Source organism: Sphaeramia orbicularis, chromosome 6 (assembly GCF_902148855.1).
Source record: "Sphaeramia orbicularis chromosome 6, fSphaOr1.1, whole genome shotgun sequence".
NCBI classification, from domain to species: Eukaryota; Metazoa; Chordata; class Actinopteri; order Kurtiformes; family Apogonidae; genus Sphaeramia; species Sphaeramia orbicularis.
Window position 1 is genome coordinate 49687613 of NC_043962.1, and position 24217 is coordinate 49711829.

A 24217-nucleotide genomic window follows, 5' to 3' on the forward strand; every position below is an offset into this window, starting at 1 on the left:
AGGACATAAAGTTACTGAACATGTTACTATTCACAACTCACACTGAAGAAGTTTGTTACTAATATGTCTGATCATCTCACAGCTGTGTAAGACTTCTGTTGAACACAGTAACAATCAAATATTATCAGGTTTATCCTTGTGTTTTTGATAAACCAGGTGATTTTATAACAAGAAATACATAAACAAGAAACATTTTGATGTTTATCTCAGTTATCCTTGAGTGAAAAATAAACGAGCTGATTTAATAAAAATCGTAACAAAATAAAAAAAAAATAATGTACTAAGACTGCGCATCAGTTCCCTGGTTGGTAGAAAGTGATCTGAAACGTTCTAATTACATGTGGTGTGTTGGTGAAAGCGATTTGATGTCCCAGTGTATCTCAGCATGTCTCTGCGTCTGTCACATCAATATTCCTGCAAGCCCTCATTTACACATCAGCTGTCACCCCCCTAACACCCCCTCCCCTCTTCATTCAGCTGTTCAATGTAAACTCCTCCATCACCGATCACCGATTCTAAACACTGTGGAGAGACAGTAATTGGACCAGAATCACACAATGTCCTCAGTCCCTCTATTTGTCTGGAACTCCAACTTTCTCTGGTCTCCTTGGGAGGGAGGGCTGGATGGATGGATGGGTTTGGTGGGTGGATTAGAGTGAATCATGGATGACAGATATTCATCAGTTTAGTGCCTCCGTCAACTGTGACCTTTGAAGGCTGAATGACCAACAAGAGCAGACTCATTACCAGCCTTTATCCCTTTGTGTGTCTGTCGCAGTCCCACCAAGAGGACAATAGCTCTGTCATTTAGGCCACGGGTTCTCTAAACCTGTGGTTTGAGACCCCTGGGGGGGGGGGGGGGGGGGGGGGGGTCACAAGATAATTTTGCAGGGTCATACAATATATCTTCACTATATAAATTAACTGCTGTATTCCCTTTGGTCTTCTCAACAGTTGCATCATTTTTTATTTATATTTTAATAAAATTGTGGAACCAATAGTTTGTGTCCCTTTCAATTTGATGACCAAATTGGTAGCCATTTTCACGGACTGTGTGTTTCCTTTTTTTAATGTTCTTAATAATTACAAAAGGGAAAATGGAAAAGAAATGTTCATGTCACCTCCCATGTTGCTACTCTTGCTATAAAGTGTTCATGTTTTTGCCATTCAATTTGCTATGAAAAATTATGTCAGTGTTATAACATTTGGATATCATATGCTCTGCGACTTCTCATAGTCCAGAATATGATACAAAGTTCATTTGAAGGTCTCCATTCAACGGCATAAATGAAATACAATCAATATAGTTACTTCTAATTCTTTTCATGTTCCTCTAAAAGTCAAAATCAAGTCAAACTCAGCTTTATTGTCAGTTTTGCCATATGTACATTGCATACAGACAAAATAAATTACAAAACTCTAAGGCCCCATGGTGCAACAATGAACATAGGAAAAAAAAAGAACATAACTCTAAACAGAATATAACTAAATATAAAATATCTGAATAAAATATATTTAGATCAAATAAATTAGCATTTTACTTAACCATCCAGAAAGACAGTTTGTTGGAAAGTCAAACTAATTCAAGTGTCAGACTGATTTATACTGGTTCATATTTTATTTATTTATTTTGTACTTAGCACTATGTAGAATAGTTTCTCACCTAACTCATGTATTTCTGATGTATGTGTAATAGAGTGCTGTGCACTTTTGCCTCTTGAGATCAAGTACTTTTAATTCAATATCTTAATCTAGAACAAAAAATGGATACTCGAAAACTCACAGGTAGCGTGGGCAGGGTCATCACTTGTCATGTTTTCATGTCTGTGGGGTCACTGAGGAGCGTCAGGTATGTTAATCAGTATCAGCTTGGAGGCAGGTTTGGACACGTAGTAAAGACCCCAGAGTTTACAGATGGCATCGACTCTGCTTCAACTCAACATCCTTGGCAGACAGCACTCATTAGCTCAGAGGCATCTCCATGGTGATTAGCAGCTGTCCTGACAACTGACTTTAGTCATTATAAAAGAACATAATATGAGATCAGAGCAGACACTAACAATACAGAATGACACATTTGACCTTAATATAGAACATTCTAAATCATATTTGTACCTGTATGTGATCTGCAAAATGCATTTTATTCATATAACCAAACATATGGGGATATAGTCATGTCTGTCTGTCTATCTATCTATCTATCTATCTATCTATCTATCTATCTATCTATCTATCTATCTATCTATCTATCTATCTATCTATCTATCTATCTATCGTCTATCCAGCTGTCATCACTTTGTCACTTTGGAGTAAAAATGGAAATTTACAAAAAATGTTTTCACCATACATACCAGTGTTCATTGTATTAGAGTATTGTCTTCTTTTATGTCTTCCTCCTGGGTTCGATTCCAAAACCAGCCGACGGGAGAGGAGCTTTCTGTGTGGAGTTTGCATGTTCTACCTGTGTGTGCGGGTTCTCTCTGGGTACTCCGGCTTCCTTGTTCATTGTTCATCTCTATATGTCAGCCGTGCGATAAATTGACAACATTGTCCACAGGGTTACCCCGTCTTTGTCTGAAATGTAGCTGGGATAGGCTCCAGCACCCTCGCAACACTCTCAAGGAAAAATCGGTTCTGTAGATGAATTAATGAAGGAATGTTCTTCATTGTCCATTGATACCATTTAAATCACCATTAAAATTAACTTTATTTACTGTTACAGACACAACTGTTGTTCTGCCTTAACAGTAAACTTAATACATAATGTATTCCCTCTATATGTCACTGACCCTTTTTGACAGAACAGTTTTGGGTTTGTGTGTGTTCTGACCACATCACATACACACTGAGGGAACACGTGTCACAACACACAACCAGTCCTCTGTCTCCTTTATCTGGGTTCTTCTCTTCAACATCCTCCTGCCCGCTCTGTGTCTCCTCCATCACCTCTTCCTCCGTCAGACTGAATCCCCCTCCACAGCGACAGCAGGATGTATACACACACTGATCTGAAGCAACACAAACACATTATGGATTGTTATTAAGCAGCAGGTTTCCAGATGTGCTTGATTTTCAATATACACAGCGTGTATATATACACATATATATATATATATATATATATATATATATATATATATATATATATGGCATGTAATGGTACACAGCTGTACTGAAACTGCACAGTATGTTGTGAAAAAGAAGAACAAACTAAAGACGTCGTTCGATGCGGAACTTTAAGTGCGCGTGAGTTCCACACGGACATATTGAAGGAGACACACATTGACCTGAAATACGAAACAGCAGCTGATATAAGGTTATAAAAAACAACAAATATAATGTGAACCTGGAAGGAAGAGACTGAAGACCCTCCGCCATCATTACAGTCCCGTTTGGGATCACATCAGGTCCCGGTGAAAGACTACAATGAGGAAAGAGACAATATAACACAAACCACCAATGAACTACGGTAGTTCTAAAACACTGACACTAGCTTTGTCTGTTTCTCTCTCTCTATCTCTCGCTCTCTCTCTCATGCACGTTGTATAATAGAGGAATGGAACCCAGGAGTTGGACGTTGAAAGTATATAAAGTTTCACTTTTGTTTCACGTCAGCCTTAGTTACGTTAGTTATGGACCGCACCCCCAGGTATATAACTGTGCACCCCTGCCCCCCCACCTCCCTGGCTCCGCCCAAAAAAAAAAAAAAACAACACCCCCCCTCGTGTTTCTGATAAATCGCACCCTGCGCGGGCGCGCACACACACACAAGTGCACAAAGTGGCCTAAACAGTTTGTTTGCTGCCCTAAAATAAATAATTTGTTAATTTTGTTGTCAATGTTGCTCCTTAGTTTGTTAAAAGAGAATACCAGTTTCCTCTCTTGTTAATGTTGCACTTCATGTGGATTTTTTTTGTTGTTGTTATTTTTATGCAGAGTGTGAACTGACAGAACTGTGATTAGATATTTGTTCTTTGTTCAAAACTACCTTTCAGGGAAAAGTGCAATACTAATGTTTAAAATACATTTAGTAATATTAATAATTTATTTTATTTTCTATCTCATTTATAGCAGCAGAATTATATTACTCCTGTTTTTCTATATTCTATTGAGTCCAAAAATTGGGGGGAAAAATGTTCAAAAATTCATAAATGTATTAAAGACATTTTGAGGGGTTTTCTTTCTTCCTGTACCGAACCGTGAGTTTCAAACCCAAAAACGTACCGAACCAAAAATGTTGTGTACCGTTACAGGCCTAAGATATATATATATACACATATATATATATATATATATATATATATATATATATATATATATATATATATATACACACACACACACACATATATATATATATGTATATATATATATATATATACAGTCTACTCTCGTTAAACCACCCGCCGTTATACCACCATTCCATTAGCTACCGCCATTTCCGCCTATCACCATCCGCCAGCCCAGTTCCATGCACAAACAACACTTATACCATTGATTTCCCGACTGTTATACCGCCAGCGTGATTGCCATCGAGTACACATAAATTTTAACAATGCACTGAAACAAACGCGCCAGACGCTGATTGCGACAAGCTACGAGTAGGTCTACGGAACGGCCACCGTTCATTTATCGCAGAAGACTCAGTAGGTCAGGATGTCGGGAAGAGGACGTGGGATTAGGCCAAAGCCTCAATATGATGGGGTGTCATTTCCCGACACGATATAATAATGCTTAAAATGTTTCCCCACTTTAAATGATCCCTTACAACATAACAGAATCAAGATTTATTTAGAAACGCAATTAGAACGGGTTAACGGAGGCAGCGTAGACATCATATAGTAAAGACATGCACATTATGGACGCAACCCGTTGTACCGCCATTTTCGCTATACCGCCAATTTGGCCGTGAACGGAAGTTGGCGGTATAACGAGAGTAGACTGTATATATATACACATATGTCACAGTAGAGATTGAAATCCAGTAGGATTACTAATCCTTCTAGGACAGATAGTAACTGTAGTTTGTCCTAGGACAAACTAAAATTCCTATCTGTCCTAGTCATGAACTTTGTGCTAAGAGTCTGGGGTAGTTTTCTTGTTAGGCATATTTAGATTAACAAGATTAGCACTGTTTTTTACCCATGAAAACCATAAATCAAACAATGCAATTCTGGAGGTGGAGGCTTTTCTACTGAGCACTGATAACAAGCAGGTTGGTCCCTCTTTAGTCTGTCTTTTTCTACATTTTACAGCTTACTGAGCCAAAACCTCATTTTACCTAGGTAACTTCATATGTTTGTGTGAGGGTGGTAGGAATTTCAGAGATTATAAATGTCAATTTAGAGCCTTTTCTTGAGAAATTCAAAGTGGACATGGACAGATGGGCAGCCCTTCATCTATCTCCTACATCTTCATCTATCTCCTACATCACTGAGGCAGTTCCAAAGCTAGTTCAGGGCCAGTGCCTCATAGGAAACCAGTTTTTCTTGCCTCCACTACCTAAGAACTAGCTAACCTATATTAGCAGCTAGCAGAGGAGTCAATGTGTCTCACTAGCACATAACCATCATCAGTTACTGCTCCTTTTAAAGAATGGAGAGAACATTATCTTGCCAAGCCCTTTTGGAATATGCCAATGGCTCTGATGTGTTTGAAAAAATTAGTTGAAAGTTGTATTTTTGAAATACTACTGTAGTTGGGTCAGTATGGAGGACAAGAAGCAGTCACCAAGGACTCAAAGCCAGCAGAATATTTCCACAGTACATGCTGAGATAAGACAGTTCTCACAGCAGTAAAATGAATCCGACTGGTCCCAGAGCTACAGCCAAGCCATTAATGAGAGCAGCCATTTAGTGACTGGAAAAATTTGGAAAATTATAATAAATGGGTATTCAGCCTATGTTTGTAGTTAATGGAATAAAGAGAGTGTAGGGTGTACAGTAATGTACTGACATAGCTCTACAGATGGTCTCTCCCTGTGGCTCTTCCAGTTAAGTATTTGCATTGGTTTAATCATTGTCTATTTCTTTAAAATGGGAAACAAGTATAGATTTTTTTTCCTCAACTTAATTTACACAATGTAGTATACAAAACAGGTCAACAGCAATCACCAACGGTAATAAACGATTACAGGTAATGCATAATGCTCGAGGCAAGGCAAGAAGAAAATAAATAATATAAATACATAAATAAGTAAATTAAGTAAATAAAATAAGTTAAAGAATAAACAAGAAAAGAAGAGGTAAACTAGGTTTAAATAAATTACAGTTGAAATTCATTACATAAGATTTTAGTTTTCACAGCTTTAGCGTTTGTGCAAAACTTAAGAGTGTCAAAGTAGGAATTTAAGTAGGATTTAAAGACTACAAGGTTGGGTTTCTGATTGGCAAATTTGCTAGCATGTATATAATAACAAGCAATTTCTTAACAGGCTAATCATTAACAAAGAAACCAAATAACACATATTCAATTTGGAAGTTTAAAGTAATATCCAATTTTCTACTTAAAAAAAGACTGTCACACCAAAAAATTTGACTGAATGCACATTCCCAAAACAGATGAGCTAATGTTTCATCAGCATTGTGACAAAATGAACACAGAGGGTCAACACTGATCTTATACTTAACCAGAGCATTAACTGGACAACACTTGTGTAACAATTTCAGAGATACCTCTTGCACCTTATTCGAAATGCAGAACTTCCTTTTCCCAGTCCACATCAAAATACAGATTATTCCAAGAAAAGACAGAAGCCAGCTTATAAATTGTATCCTGTTGAATTGTTTCTCTAATGCATTTATTATTAGTTTTTTTTTTTTTTTTACTCAAGAAGGGATCTGAATTTCCTATGTATAATTTAGATTGAGTAATTTGAGGTGTAACGGTTGAGGGGGTAACGATAGTAGATGATAGCAAAGTTTTTAAACCTGAAGGAATAGCAGCAAAAACAATGACAAATTCTCTGGGGAGTTCAGGAATTTTATACTCTAATAAAAATTCATTGTACGTAAACCACTGACCCTCCTTGTTAACTGACAGACAAGTAGTATTCCATTATTTCCAATTCTTCAAAAACATTGACTTACATTTGAAAGATACATTCTGGTTATTCCACGTATAACATTTGTGGGGGGGGGAAACTTATGTTTACATACCAAGGACCAACATAAAAGTAACTGTTTATGAAAATTAGATAGTTTTACAGGAAGCTTTTCTATATTGTAGTTACATCTTAATACAAAGTTAAATCCTCCTAAAGCTTCAAATACATGCATAGAAATAAAATTCCTTAACGAATTTGGGTGTGTTAAGTACCTTTTGATCCATTTAATCTTGAATGATGAGTGTAAAGTATGAAAATCTAGGACACTGACTCCACCACTACTAAGCTTGTTCATCATTACATTTTTCAGGTCTTGTCAATTTTGGGACTAATGCCCTTCGAGACCTCAAGTGCTGAGCTAGCATATACAAGTTTAGATAAGCCTTCAGCTTTGGAAAGCAGGACTCTACCAGTTATGGTTAAATCTCTTTGACTCTATAAATTAAATGTCTGCTATGCTAAGGAAATTAATGGGACCAAATTTTCATTCATTCTTGAAACTTGATCTTGAACAATAATAACACCAAGGTATTTAACTTTACTTTTCACTGGGATTCCTGAGATTTGTACATCATTGCAGGTCTTGATTGGAAGCAAATCACATTTGGATAAATTAAGTTTTAACCCAGAAGCTGCTGAGAATGTGTCTAAAAGTTTAATTGCAATATCAATTTGGGATCTATCCTGTAAAAAAAAAAAAAGAGTTGTATCATCTGCAAGCTGACTCAGGAGAGATTACCTTTCCTGCTACTGCAATTCCTTTTAAGGAACTGTTCCAACTGGCCAGAATTTGCATAGGAAGTAGAAATAAGTAAAGGGAGACGGGACATCCCTAACGGATTACCCGTCCCATTCTAAATCTTTTAGTAGTACCATGGGGTAACTTAATCGGACTATTCCCAAAAGCATATAAGGTGCGTATTGATTTTTTAAATGTTCACTGAAACCAAATAAATCAGAAACTTTAAAGATAAATTGATGTTATACAGAATCAAAATCCTTTTGAAAGTCAAGAAAGGGAATAAAACTTTCATCTTGTACTAAATCTGAATAGTCCAAGATATCAAGAATAAGTCTTAAATTAATAATGTATCTGCCAGACATGAAGCCATTTTGAGACTCATCAATTACATCATTTAAAACTTTTTAAAAATTGTTACCTAAACAGAATACAATAATTTTATAATCATTGTTCAGTAATGAGATAGGACGCCAATTATCTAACAGTAAGACATCCTTTTGTGGCTTAGGGGTTAAAGTAACTAAACTTTGGCACAGAGAGGGCGGAAGAACTTCACTGTTAAAACTTTCAATAGACATTAAGTACAAAAGGGAGCAGGTCTGCTGAGAACAGTTTATAAAATTCAGAAGTTTATCCATTTACTCCAGGGGATTTGTTTAATTTCAGTTTTTAACTAGCATCCTTGATTTCTGAAATAGTAATTGGAGAATCACATATTGCTTTATCAGCCTCTTCGATTGTCTTGATTTCACCTAAAGAATCAAAAAAGTCATCTAGTTCAGGTGGTGACAAGTTAAATTCATAAAGAGCTTTGTAATAATTTTCACAAATTTCAGCAATTTCTTTCAGATTATCAACAATTGTGCCATTTAAGGAAAGCCTTGTAATGCCATTTCTGTTCTGTTTTGGTTTCTCTAGCTTGAAGAAATACCGTATTTTCTGGACTATAAGCCGCTACTTTTTTCTCACGCTTTGAACCCTGCGGCTTATACAACGATGCGGCTCAAGTATAGACTTTTACGGGCTAACAGCCTCCAGGAGGCGCTCTAGCAGGAAGCGCCAAAGCGAGACAGACAGGTGGATGAGGTGATGCAAAGAGGAGACGTTTTAAGCTTAACTTTAAACAATCATTTTGTGTGTCATGCACAAACCCTCATCATGGAAAACACACAAAGAAATGCATATGATGCAGCTTGTAAGTTAAAAGCAACTGATTTGGCTGTCCAAGAAGGAAATAGAGCTGCTGCACGGAAGTGGCACTGAGAGCGACAACAAAAGAGAGACTGAAAAGGTATGTGACGGAGCCTTTCTGAGGCTGTTCAACACCAACACGGAAGAAGACAACTTCAGTGGTTTCAATGCCCAGAAGGAAGACGAAGATAGCAATCCATGACTTTTCTGGGTTTTTTAACCAGCCGTGTTAGTGCCATTTTACTGCCATGCAACAGGCACTGTTTGGAAAAAAAAGCAGTTAAGATATGTAAATAAATTAGTGCTGGGCAGCAATTAAAATTTTTAATTGCAATGAATCGCATGGATATCTGTGATTAATCACGATTAATCACATAGTTATGGGGGTGGGAGGGTGGGGGGGGTGGTTGCTGGCATCAACAGCGTGTTTTGCCTTTAAGTGATATTTCAAAAAATAATTCCACATTGCAGTGCTTACAAACAACTGTTTCCCTCTCAACCCCACCATGGGAAGACATTTAAAATGAAAATGTCCATGGAAAAGACTGGTACTTTTCTCCATGTTTATGTCCCCACCAGTTTATTTCCGCTTGTGAGTGATTGACAGGAGTCTTAAGCCCACTAATAAGTACTAATACTAATAAGCTCAATAATATGTGATGTTCAGTTGTTAAAAGCAAGCAACAGGGGCCCTCTAGTCGTCATAATAAGTTGCACTAACATATGTTTTGTCCTTTCAGTGTTACCGTAGTCAGTTCAGACAGAAGACGGAAGTAATAGACACGTTTGTTTCACACTGTTTGTATGGCCACAAAAACGTTTGCCTGTGAGTATTTTATGTTCAGTTGTTGTAAGAATGAATGGTATAAAATATATATAGGCTGGCATATTATACCTAAACACAACCAATGAATTTACATAAACTTAGCATGAGCCTGCATAAAGAATTAGCAACCCATCTCCGACTGGTAGCATAAACATGTTAATAACACATTGTAACAAACACATCCAAAATAATGTCATAAACATGTTTCTAACGGCACATTTGCATGTGAAATTATTTAGCAAACAACGGAATGATTGATACATACAGGCGTTGCTTCTGCAGGAGTTACACAAAGTTTGATTCAGCATTACTCGGAAAGTTCGCCTTCTCCTCTCAGCTACGTGCAAAGTTCACACAGAGCACCGGCGTGTGGAGCGCCAAAATAAAAACATGAGTTTCAAAATAAGAGTCTGTATGTATAAATGAACTAAGACTTGTTTGAAAGGCAGAACAGCATTAACGGGAGATTTAAAAAAATTGTCGGCGTTATTTAATGAATGAGTTAACGCGGTAATAACGTGTTAACTTGCCCAGCCCTAAAATAAATATTTAAATAATTTTTCTGTTTACCATCTTTCTGTGTAAATATCTCATGTTACACTTGGACGCCTGCAGCTTATAGTCAGGTGCGGCCTATACATGTACAAATATTGTTTTGTTTTAAAATTTAGTGGGTGCGGCTTATATTCGGGTGCGGCTTATATTCAGGTGCGCTCTATAGTCCAGAAAATATGGTAATTGGAGTTCTGTTCCCCCTCTTCCATCCATTTCGCCCTTGAGCATATAAAAGCTCCTTTGGCTTTGTTGATGTAAAGTTGATCCAATTTCAACTGCAGTGTTTGCAATTGTGCTCTTTGGTTTTCAGACATGTTATCAGTCAACATACAGGATTAAGAGATTAATTCAATCAGTAATTTTCTTTTTTTCTTATTTTTCATAATATTTGCACCTGCTTGTATTAGAACTTTTCTCAACTCAAATTTTAAGAGTTCCCAGTATCTTCCATAAACCCTTTAATCTTCTGCCATTCTAAAATAGTCAGTAATCTTGTTTTTAGTAATTGTATTCAGAGATTTGTTACATGAGAGTGACTTATTAAGCTTCCAATAAGCAGGAGTCCTTTTATATACATTATTTGATGACACATTAAAATTTCAAAGGATAGCTTTATGGTCTGTTAGAGGAGTTGGAATAATTTCAACTCTGCAACATGAGTAGGGTAAGGATTCAGAAATAAACCAGTCTATTCTTGAATTGTAAAGAGCCAGAATTATTTTACCAGGTGAATTGGGGTTGTTGAATCTCCAGACGTTAAATAAGCCTGTCTCATTCATAAAGTCATTCATTCATTCATTTTCTGAACCTGCTTTATCCTCACTAGGGTCATTGGGGTTGCTTGGAGCCTATCCCAGCTACACAGGGGCAAAGGACAGGCGGGAGGTAGGGCTGCACGATTTTGGCAAAAAAAAAAAAAAAAAAAAAAAAATCCAGATATTTTCCTCTAAAAACTCGATTTTCGATTTTGATTTTTGGGTAAAACTACAAAAGATAACAGAAGTCAGCATGTCGTTTTCATGAGCAGCCCACAATCCAAGGCACTGCTCTGACCTCAAATCTGTGATGGTATCATGTGATGAACCCACAGGTTTTTTTTTTTTTTTTTTTTTATCTTCATTTAATCTTTAAAATGAAGTAGGGTACACAAACAATGTATACAACAAGAAAATAACATAAGTTTGTCAGGGGGAATACACTACAATAAAATGTCCAATTCAGAGCAAATACTTATGGTTTTTAGAGCCTTTTTGTTTCCAGATTTATCTAACAGCTTTAAATAAAGTTCAACATCTTTCAAAAAATAAATAATATTTGGATTTGTGTTACAGAACTTATATTTATGAATGAAAAATTTAGCAAGTAAGAGGACTAAATTAATTATTAAAAAAAAAGTTTTTTTCCTTTTTGGGGTATCTGGCCCACAGAAGTGATACCAGTGCATGTCAGTGACAGGTATCGGTCGTGCGTACGTGGACCACGTTAATATGAGTGATCCCCATGCGGTTCTATTTAAACTCGGGGATCCATGTGTGGAACAGACCGACCCAGGACACGCTGGAGGGATTCTATCTGTGGAGCTGGTGGATGTGTGTGGGCACAGGGCTGTCTGGGCTCCTCTGCTGAGGAGCTCATTACACGGACTTCTGTGACAGACCGCTGTCACAGAAGAGCCTACACTGAAAAAAATGGAAATGGTGTGTCTTTTAATTTACAAAAATGAAGTTAATATATGCAACACATTTAAATCATATTCCTGCTGTGAACATGATTTGATCACATAGTCTTCATTTGTTTTTAAGAAATGTCAAATTTAGTAGTTTCTTTTGTGTTAACTGAAAGTGACTGAATTAAAAATGTAAAATCAATTGAATCATGTTCATTCACCACCGGAAATAAAATGACTATTGTTGGACATCCACAGCAGAAGGTGGAGCTAATGCAACTTTGAAAACTTACAGGAAGAAGGGAGGGGCGTGTTGCCATTAATTGGTGTGTCCTTGGCCGCGGCAAGTTCAGGAGTGCACTACCTCTACAGCTACACGAGGCAACCAGCAGAGACTGAATTACTGAATAAGTAAGTTCATTACTGTTCATTCATGCTTGTGTTAAAGTTTTCAGTGCTTATTTTCTTACACTATGTGACAGTCTGCCTAGTCCTTTATGTATATTTATTTAGCTTTTTAGCTACCCAGCTAACCGCAATGCTAACAGTCGCTAGCTAATGTTCCCTTCACCCCTCATGATCCCCCCACAGGGGTAATTTAGCAGCTGTAAGTCCGCCTTTTCTGGGGATTTCCCCGACCCTCTAACAGGCAGCTCGCAGACGGTGTGCATGTGCAAGTGTTGGTAACAAAGAGAAAGAGAGTTTGTGTGCATGTGCACGCATCTAAGCTAAGCTAAGGTCATGCTAACAGTCGCCAGCTAACGTTCCCTCTGACCCTCCATGGTGATATAGCAGCTGTTTTAGTCAGCCTCTTGTTGGGTTTCCTGACGTTTTTACTGCTGCTTCAGCAGCCCGCAGCCATTATGCATGCTAGAGAGTGATTAGGGTGAGAGAATGAGTTGGTACACCAGTTGTCCTGTGTGTAAGCCGCGCACTCATGTCGCAGGCGGGTTATTAAGCAGGGGATGACAACGTGAAACTATAGCAGGGAAAATAAAAATGTGGGGGCCGCCATGTTTTGAAAAATAAATTTAATGGGAAACCCGATGTCGATGTTAATGCCCGTTTTCTTATCATCTCCTCTCACTTTCATACTTCTATAAAGCCACAAAGTTTCAAATGGATGAAGCAGTATCCTTAATGGTATAAACTTGATGATAATTTGCATTGTGTCCAGTATTGCATCTTATTACAGAAAATACTTAAAAGTTTTTGTCTTGTTATATTTGTGAGATCTAGTTATTATTAATTAAGTAGTCCACTAAGTTCAGCCAGCTGATCTTAAATCATTTTTCCTTTACAGGTCTGTCATCCTGTTTGCACAAGATACACTCTTAAAGGCTTCATAGTGGTAAGTGCTGTCAAGTTTCCTTTGTGCTGATGTGAATGCCCTTGATTAGCTTTTTTTTTTTTTTTTTCTTTACCTTTTACATATACAGTTCCCAAAATAATTGATTATTTTGATCCTCAAATAGTCTTTTTAAACAAGACCTCATCAGCAGAAAACTGTAAGACCTTGTACATAAGACCTGTCAATTTGAAATTAAAGCATTTTTACATCATGGGTTTTGATTGTGCAGCTGATATTTTGTTAATATCGATTTTGCAAATTGGAAATTCAGTCATGAGACTAATGACATTCCTAATCTGTGTTACAGGTTAGGTGGTGTGAATGTGGAGTTGTAAGGGGTGCACAGAAACTGTGTCTAGTAGGTCTAAGCTTTTGCATCATTACAAATTAAAGCATCCACATTTTGGACGTAGTTCTCGCTTTCCATGTACATATCTGCACTGTCCATGCACCTTTAAGACGTGGAATGCACTTATTGTCCATCAAAGCAAAATCCACTCTACAGGAGTTGCATGTAAAGAGAAAGCAATATTTAGTTGTCACCTTTGTGCTTGTAGTGATTTAGCGTCAGAAAGGGATTATTTTGTGCACATACTGTAAACGCACATTTAAAGAGAAATGAAACAGTCAATTGTATGTTTCTAGGCTGTGACTTTAAAACAAACATTTATTGTACCTTTAAATCTCACAAAAACCGAAAACACTGCCATCGCACATTAGTTGATTTTAAACCTGGTGTAGTTTTAACCAGGATATCATCTTTTGATGAACCAGAGGAAATTTGTCAGGTTAGTGTTGAGCAGTCAGACACTAACATTCCTTCAAATAGTCAGTCTCATACTGAGGACTTACAGAAGCTCATAGAGCAAAGTTTTGCAGCGTCTTTGCTGAAGTTGGAGCACTTGGTCCATGTGCCTAGCACAGCTATTGATGAGTTTTTAGCGGAACTCCATCATTTAATTTGCTCCGCACCTGTTATATTATCTTCTGACATTGTGAGTGGTATCTTTACTCGGAGAAACTTCCCTGTAGATGAGCTTAGAATTAATGAAACTGTTAATGCAATTTGCTCGGGTAATGCTGTACAAAGGTCTATACAAAAGGGTGGCCCTCTCAGCACCACATATCTGCGCAAGCAGTATTACAAGGAGAACTTTGGTGTTGTAGAGCCAGTTGAATACATTATTGATGCTAAAAACAAATGCAGTTTTCAGTATGTCCCAATACTGAAGTCCTTACAACAGCTCTTAAGTAGAAGGGAAATATTTGATCGAGTTGTCGAAGGCCATCAAAGTCAAGGGGACACACATTCTGGAGTGTCATATCATTACAAGTCCTCAAGAGATGGTTCCTTGTTTAAGGAAAATGGTTTACTCTCTGGAAAAAAGCCAAGCATATTCCTAAATCTTTATGTGGATGACTTTGAAACATGTAATCCCCTTGGCACCTCACGCAAAAAACATAAGCTTTGTGCTGTTTATTGGGTATTGGCTAACTTGCCTCCAGGATCTCATTCCTCGCTATCATCTATTTACTTGTCAATTTTGTGCAAAAGCGAAGAGGTTAAAACCCATGGTTATGATCAAGTCTTTGAACCTCTTCTCCAAGACCTAAAAATACTGGAGGAGCAAGGTGTTTATGTCCCACTGTTAGGTGAGTCAGTTGAAGGCACTGTATTTAGCGTTGTGGCGGACAACCTGGGAGCACATAGCATTGCGGGATTTCTGGAGAGTTTTTCAGCCGAGTACTATTGCAGATTTTGCACAGGAAAGAGCAGAGATATTCAGGAACATTCTGTTGCATCAGGTGCTTTCAGTTTGAGAACCAAGGAGCTTCATGAGATTAATGTAAAAAAAGCTCAGGATACAGGTACAGCTTTTTGTGGGGTGAAAAGGGACTGTATTGTCACTAAAAATTTGTCCCATTTTCATGTCATCTTTGGCTATCCACCTGATATCGCTCATGATATTTTTGAGGGTATAATCCCAGTAGAGTTAGCTCATTGCTTGAAAGAGCTTATATCCAAAAAGCTTTTCACCTTAGATGACCTGAATAATGCCATTCTGAAGTTTCCCTATAAGTGGGTTGACAGGACAAACAAACCTCACATTGTGCCAAAAAGTTTCTCCAGTAGAAAAACGGTGGGGGGGAACACTCATGAAAACTGGAGCTTACTCCGATTCTTGCCTTTTTTGATTGGATCACATGTACCTGAAGATGAGCCTGCATGGCTTCTCCTTATGGATCTAAAGGACATCACAGAGCTTGTTGTAGCCCCTGTCCTTAGTGATGACTTGCTGGCTTTCTTAGAAAGCAAAATCATAGAGCATAGACATAGATTCAAAGACTTGTTCCCTGATGTCAAACTGTTACCAAAACACCATTATCTGGAGCACTACCCCCAAATGATAAGGCTGTTTGGTCCACTTGTCGGACAGTGGACAATGCGTTTTGAGGCTAAGCATAGCTTTTTTAAGCAGGTTATCAGACATACAAGCTGCTTCAAGAATGTCATTTCTTTCAATCGCTGGCTGTCTAAGTGGTGTCCTGCCAGTGACATACAGTTTGTGGACAATTGGCAGACATTTTGGAGAAAATCTGGTCTTATTAGGAGAGACGGCATACATCCCACTTGGGATGGCGCTGCTCTCATTAGTAAAAACCTGACCAGGTTTATCACTGACCCCAAACCTTGACCCAGAGTTGAGACTGGGATGCAGAGTCGCAGTCTTACACACTTCTCTGCGCTTCCAGAGCTGGTACCCACTGTAAACCCTGTAGAGACTGTGTCTGTCCCCCAAACATGTAAAGTTAAAGAAAAGAGAAAAACAGCTGTACATCAAAACCTAATAAAAATCAACACCAAAACTTCAACAGTTCCTAAGCACAAGAAAATAAGATGTGGCCTCCTGAATATTAGATCTCTATCTTCCAAAGCAATCAATGATATTATATCAAAGCAATCAATGATATTATATCAAATCATCATATAGATTTATTCTGTTTGACAGAAACCTGGCTTTGTGAGGAGTATGTGTCCTTAAATGAAGCCAGTCCTCCAAGTCATCGTAATACAACTACTACTACTAATATACTACTACTACTACTACTACTACTAATAATAATAATAATAATAATAATAATAATAATAATAATAATAATAATAATAATTAAAGCTGCAAGCAGCATTGGGCGGGACCTCACACCGGGCGTTCCGCCTCCCCTGCAATCCGCCTCCCGTGACCGTCGACACCTCAGCTCCACTCACACCTCTCCGTCCTGATACCAGTTCTCACCCTTTAGTGTCCGTTCTCCTTACATCTCTACAGAACACCAGCGACCCTCTGCTGAAAGCACCATCACCTTTAAATGAGACTTTTATTTTGGAAACCCTACTGTGTGTATGTGCATTTGTTTTGTATGTGAGAGAAAAAATCAGTTTGAAAAATGAATTGAAATTGTATGAATAACTCTGCATAAAAGTGATGATTTCTGACATTTAAGGCTATTATTTTGGAAAAACCCTATTGTGTGAGTATGTGTGTCTGTGAGAAAGAGTACTTTTGAATGAAGAAACATTGTACAAACAGTTGAGCATTTGGTCATAAAAATGAAAAGACGTTATGTAATAGACATTATGTATTATTTTTAATAAGGGTTTTATTTTGAAAAAAAATTACTCCGTGTACTTTGTAATGTGTGCAATATGTCCAATATCCACAATACAATGCAGTAAAACCTGTTTTAAAATGAATGAAGAAAAAAAAAAAAAAATTACATGGACAGCCTGGGATTTGAACCGGGGTCCTCCTGTTTCATAGACAGCTGCTCTAACCACTACACTATACACAGACACTGTCAATCATGCACCAACACAACTTTCATAGGGATTTTGTCATTGTTAAAAGTGCAAGTAAACATACTCTTCAAAAAAATCGCCATTATTCCATAACCATAGGTCGTATCTGAAAAATTTTTTTTCACTTTTGGATTCTGCAGACTTGTGGGAATTTAATGAGGTATAAATTTTTTGTCAAAAGTCTGAAATGAATAAGTAGTAATTGCAGAAACGTAGAGTAACTTTCAAAGGCAGATTGCCAACTTCCTGTTGGAGTTAGCTCATGAGTGTCAGTGTATGATTTGTCGGGCTCAATCAGACCAACATTTTGGCATTTGTTTCATGTTTCTGTGACATTCCTACTGGCCGCTAGGGCAGATTTTGTGTGTTTTTTAGTACAAAGGTGGCGCTACAGAGTCCATTTTGGCACCCAAGGGGTTAATTTTGATATTGAATCAAAGTGTTCACCAGCCATGACATACATGGCAAATTTGGTGAGTTTTGGAGCATGTTAAGGGGGTCAAATGGCAGTCTAAAGTGGAAAAAGTATGAAAATAAACAAATTGATATAAATCAATAACCGTACATCCTATCTCAAAAATTTTTGCATGTGAGCGTTATGCTTAGTCCCCTGAACGCGTAGATATGTCACATGTGGGGAAAAACTCCAAAGTGAAAAATGAGTTCCAAACATCGCAACTTTGTGGGCTTCTAAAAAACAAACTAAGACAGTTAAGGTTAAGTTACGACATCACTTTTTTGAGGAGAGTCCACTCTATCTTTTGGTTCTATTTAGAAGTCAATACGACAAACGGTGTCATCGGAGTTAGTTTTAAAAATTTAATTTTGAAAGGCATATTGCAAACTTCCTGTTAGAGATACCTCATAGGTGTTAGTGCGTGATTTGTTGGGCTCGATTAAACGCAAGTTTTGGCGTTGGTTTCGTGTGTCTACGACATTCCTACTAGAAGTTAGCAATTTGAGCATTTTATATTGAAAGGCAAATTCTGAACTTCCTGTTGGAGTTAGGTCATGAGTGTCAGTGCGTGATTTGTCGGGCTCGATGAGGCGAAAATTTTGGCGTTTGTTTCATGTTTCTACGACATTCCTACTGGCCGCTAGGGCTGTTTTTGTGTTTCTAGGGGGCGCTAGAGAGCTCATTTTGGCACCTATGGGGTTGATTTTTACATTTTATCAAATTTTTTGCCAGACCTGACATGTGTGCCAAATTTGGTGAGTTTTCGAGCATGTTTAGGGGGTCAAAATCCATGTCAAAGTGGTGTGTGAATAATAATAATATCATAACGAACGAAAAACAATAGGGCCTTGCTTGCAGGCAAGGCCTCTCACTGTGTGAGAGGGCCTTACCTTTCGGCTCGGTCCCTAATAATATTCCTTGAAACTCAGGCTGAGGAGGAGGAGTTGCAGCTATTTTTAATTCATGTCTACAATTGAATCCTAAACCAAAGCCAAACTTAGACTCATTTGAAAGTCTGGGAGACTGAGCTCTTCTCTGATCCTCCTCCTGTCTGATCTCCTCTCTGTCCTCCTCTTTGCTCTCCCTCCTCCTCCTCTCTGACCTCCTCTCTGCTCCTCCTCTTCTCTTCTATTTACACCCCAGCAAATACATGTTACTGACTTGACTTCTCCCCCAAAGTCTCTAAGCTTTATCGCCTCACAGGTTTTCCCTGGATCATCTCTGGACCTGCTTCTGTGGTCCTGCCTCTCTCCTGCCTTCATTGTCATCACTCACTGATCCATATAGTTGGGATAGTGTTTACTCTATAGTTACACAGATGGTAGTGGTTTGTAGTAGTAACAGTTACAGTAGTAGTATATCCACTGTTAATACTTGTACTTGCAGTAGTAGTATTAGCAGTTATCAACATTTATTCTGGTTATTGGTAATTATACTAGCACCAGCTGATGTACTTTTTGACAGTTCAAGTTCAATTTGCTGTGCATCCATTGCATCTATGTGTCACCCCCCCCATCCCCCTCTTCCCCAATCTCTCACTCTCTCTTTTTCTCTTCCTTTACCCTCTCTCTTTAACCCCAACTGGTCAAGGCAGGCGGCCATCCTCCAGGAGTCAGGGTCTGCTCGAGGTTTCTGCCAGTTAAAAGGAAGTTTTTCCTCGCCACTGTCACTAGTCACAAGTGTTTGCTCCTGGAGGATTCTGGTGGGTTCTGTAAATTGGCTTGAGAGTCTGGTTTCTAACAGCTTTATATGTAAAGTGTTATGAGATGACTTTTGTTATGATTTGGCACTATATAAATAAAATTTGACTTGATTGATTGATTAAAAAAAAAATCCTTCAAACACGGTGGATCAGGGAGGTCGAAGGATACCCAACTTACTTCTGTTCCATTATGTGTTCAGTCTTGAGCACTTGAGCATGACCTCTAGCATATAGTACAATACTGGCTATGGTACTGGTTAATCCTCCCTCTATTTAGAGGAGTGGGCACAGGATTGTTTTGTGGTACCTTTACAAAGGATGGGGTCTTGACTCTGTCTGTGACAGACTTTAAGATGCTCCTCTAAAATGCAGAGACACTCTTTCCCAGATAAATGAACAGGACGGTAGAAGATCAAGCGAAAGAATGAATTAAATGTGCAAGAGGCATCATCTGATTGTTCTATCATGGACATTTTCTAAAGCACATGAACACACAATATCAGCTGGTCAGCTGGCACAGGACTTTGCCGAGTGTGAATTCTAGGTTAGTACTTACCACAGTCCCACATCATGTCCTCCAGGTTGACAGTAGAATCCACCGGCCAATCCTGTTTGAGTTCTTGTGCTGAAAAAGCACATTTACATTTTAATCAGTATTGTTATTATTCACATTCTGTTGTGGTTGTTGATGCTATAGTATCAGTCTTCTCGTCTGTAATTATCTGGTTACATGTATCAAAGATTGTTCTGAGACTTTGAAGTTTATACTTCTCAGGTGGACCTGTGTTCTCTTCATAAAGAAACAGCGTGAAATTTACAGACAGAGATAAATCCTGTATTTGACACATTTAAGGACAGCTAACTGTTAATGTTGAATTCGATTTCATACAAATGCATGTTTTTCTATGATGTTTATGTAAATGTCAAAATATCACTTCAAATGTCTAAGTTGGTGAAAGTCTCACTTTCCTAAGAAAACGCAAGGATAGCTCAGGGAATGATGGAAGGCCATGTGGCTGCTAAATGAAAGACAACTTGTCTATTAAGAATGACTAATAGTCAGGTGGAGGTTGGTTAAACACAAGTGAATGTTCACTCTTGAAGAAACACTTATTCTCAAGCTGCACAGCATAAATGAGATAATGGCTTTGAACCATAAATCAAAAGTACTCTGCTTTTCTTTTTTAATTATATTATGTTAATACACTACACCCCCTTTTCCACCAATAATGATAATAATGGACTAGATTTATATAGCGCTTTCCTATGAATGCATGCTCAATGAATGATCCATTATTCATTCACTCTCACACTCTCCCTCTGGTGGTGGTAAACTACATCTGTAGCCACAGCTGCCCTGGGGCAGACTGACAGAAGCGTGGCTGCCAATCTGGCAGCCTACGGCCCCTCCGACCACCACCGAACATTCATACATCTTCATACACCAGTGTGAGTAGCAGCACTGGAGGCAAGGAGGGTGACGTGTCTTGCCCACGGACACAACGGCACATAGAGCAGGATTCGAACCGCCAACCCTTCGGTTACTGAACAACCCACTCAACCATCTGAGCCATGGCCGCCCCAACATTTCCAGGTATTTATTTAACTGGGTTATAGAATTCAAATAAATTTTATTTACATACCGTCAAATCATAACAAAAGTTATCTCATGGCAGACCACCCCTCAGAGTTCAAGTTCCACCTCTAACAGTTGATGATCCAGCAGCAACGTCAGCAAAACTCCTCATATCTTATTACTAGGGCTGCAACAACTTGTCAATTAGTTATGAATTAGTTATTATATTCATTCATTCATTATATTCATTCAGTACTCATTCATTCATTTTCCACTATAATCTTCATTCTCAGGAGCTTAAAGTAGCCATTTCAGACTTAAACCTACAGGCGATTTAGAAAGAACCTGTATGGAAAGGCATAGTGCAGTGTCACTGCACCTTCTTGCTGTGAGGCAGCAGTGCTTAACCACTGCACCACAATTTGGTCTTTATTGTTTGGTTAATTGGCTATTGTACTTATAAGTTTTGAGTCCCGTTTGCTTTGACTGTTAAACCACATTGTAAACTGCTAGAATAAATAAAGAATAAATAAAGATTGATATTAATATTACTACTATTATTATTATTATCATCATCTCGAGGTTAGTCATCCTCGTTGCTTGCACACCTTTTCCCTTCAGGTACCCTTTGTAAAATATCATAATTTCATGACTGTTATATGAAAAGGTGCAAAGTAGGGCTGGGTAAAAAAATCAATTTAATCGATCTTAGATTGATTTTATTTTAATTTTGCGTATCGATTAATAGTGGATGAGACCAGTTTTTCAGAGCAGGACCAGGAGTACGTGGAAGCGTGGCCGGCTCCACCTTGTGAACTCCCTGGTCTCGCTCGTGACGGCTCTGGCGTGCAAAAGACGCGGAGGAAGGGTGGGGAAAACCCCTCCGCTTGGAGGTCATTCCAGCCTCAAACTCGAACCCGCAGTGTGATGGAACTGGCCACCTGGAGGTGCTCCAAGGCGAGTCATGGAAGCTGGTTGTTCTTGGAATAATAACTTGGATCCATACTATCACCTATGGCTGAGTATGGGGTTAGAGGAATAGTAAAGCGACAATGTCCAACCACTGCACTACCCCACCCTGCTCCCCAGCCAACAATCACGGAGCGCGCGCACGCCCCCCCAGTGAGTAGAAGCCACCAGCCATAAAACAGAATAAAGATGACAAAGAAGCTCATTCTGAGCCACTGTAGAGACATGGGGAAGTTTCTGTCCTGATCATTATTTAAGAGCAGATTCAGCTACTTACTGCTGAAATGTCATATTTATTTCAAATCATCAAATCAAATAAAATTTTATGTATATAACGCCAAATCATAACAAAAGTTATCTCATGACACTTTACATATAGAGTTGGTCAAAACCAGACTCTAAGCCAATTTACAGAAACCCAACAGAATCCTTCCTTTCTAATATCAATATTGATACTAGTATTGATGTGTTGCATGACTGCGGTAGTCAAATAATCAGGTTACAACTCAAAATTGTACTTTGATATCACTAAATTAATCTGAATCAATCAATTAATACTGAATCTAATCAATATTGCATCGAATCGAATCGTGATTAATCGATTCAGAACCTTATGAATTGAAATCGAATTGATTATGGAAATTGGCCACGATACCCAGCCCTAGTTCAAAGGATATAATAATAATAATAATAATAATAATAATAACAAGAAGAAGCTTTATTTATAAAGCACTTTTAAAAACTGCAGTTTACTTATTTTTACCAGTTTAAACAAGAATGGATGATTCCTGCATTTTTCCTGCATGACATCCATCCATGCAGTTATGTTAGAATGCACACATAATTGCCAACAATCATTAGGTTAGCGTTTCGTAGTTTTTGGTAGTATAAAACCAGTGCACAGGGCAGTTATATATTAAAAACTGCAGTTTACTTATTTTTACCAGTTTAAACAAGAATGGATGATACCTGCATTTTTCCTGCATGACATCCATTCATGCAGTTATGTTAGAATGCACACATAATTGCCAACAATCATTAGGTTAGAGTTTGGTAGTTTTTGGTGGTATAAAACCAGTGCACAGGGCAGTTATATACCTGGGGGTGGTCCATAACTAACGTAACTAATGCTTGCGTGAAACGAAAGTCAAACTTTACATATTTTCAATGTCCAACTCCAGGGTTCTATTCCTCTATAGCAGGGGTCGGGAACCTATGGCTCGCGAGCCAGATGTGGCTCTTTGGATGACTGCATCTGGCTCACAGATAAGTCTTAGCTGACATTTCTTAACATGATAATCAATAAATAATTCCGCTTTGATCCATACATCCATTTTCTACTGCACCTGTTGCAGATGGCTGGAGCCAATCCCAGCTGTAATTCGGGGTATGGGAGGGTCCGACTTCCAAACTCTTATTTTTATTGGATAATGCGGCTGCCTACACGAGTTGCTGTGAGGTCAAGAAGTCAACTTCCCTCCTTCTAATGAAATAGTCAGCTAGCTAATTTATGCAGCGGGCCCTTGACTGAGAAGATGGCTAAAAGAAAAAAAGATGACGAGTACCGTACTTTTCAGCAGGAATGGACAGAGGAATTTGCCTTTGTGGAGAGAGCAGGTTGTGCGGTGTGTCTAATATGCGCTGATAAAATTTCTTCGATGAAACGGTCAAATATAAAGTGACATTTCGAGACACGCCATGCAACATTTGCTTCGAAATATCCGGTGGGGGACAGCAGGCAGAAAGCATGCCAAGAGCTACTATGCAGAGTGCAAGCTAGTCAGCAGCAACTCCGTGTATGGACCCAACAAGGGGACTGGAACTCAGCTAGCTTTGCTGGTTCTTTAGCAATTGTGAGGAACAGAAAGCCATTCACAGATGGCGAGTATGCTAAAACATTCATGCTTGATGTGGCCAATGAACTTTTTGATGACTTTTCGGATAAAGATAAGATAATAAAGCGAATAAAAGACATGCCTCTGTCAGCAAGAACTGTTCATAATCGTACCATCATGATGGCAAAACAAGTGGAGGATACGCAAGTGAAGGACATAAATGCAGCGCCTTACTTTTCCCTTGCTTTGGATGAGTCAACAGACATAAGCCATTTATCCCAGTTCAGTGTGATTGCTAGGTATGCTGCAGGTGACACACTGCGTGAGGAGAGTCTGGCTGTTTTGCCAATGAAAGGGTCAACAAGAGGGGAGGATTTATTCAA

The 24217-nt window shown here is 38.4% G+C and overlaps 1 protein-coding gene across 4 annotated transcripts in view; it reads right to left on the reverse strand.

Annotated features, from left to right (window-relative positions):
* Nucleotides 1-2677: 2677 nt before the first annotated feature.
* Nucleotides 2678-24217, reverse strand: part of dnajc24 (DnaJ (Hsp40) homolog, subfamily C, member 24) — a 33556-nt gene continuing 12016 nt past the window's right edge. For 3 of the 4 annotated variants that reach the window (XM_030137247.1, XM_030137246.1, XM_030137248.1), the window contains exons 4-5: nucleotides 20011-20079; nucleotides 2678-3008 (exon numbers count right to left, since the gene is read on the reverse strand). In XM_030137247.1, coding sequence (XP_029993107.1) covers nucleotides 2782-3008; nucleotides 20011-20079 — 296 coding nt within the window. In that variant the 3' untranslated portion in view covers nucleotides 2678-2781. The remainder of the gene's footprint in view (nucleotides 3009-20010; nucleotides 20080-24217) is intronic. The other variant, XM_030137249.1, reaches the window with a different exon arrangement.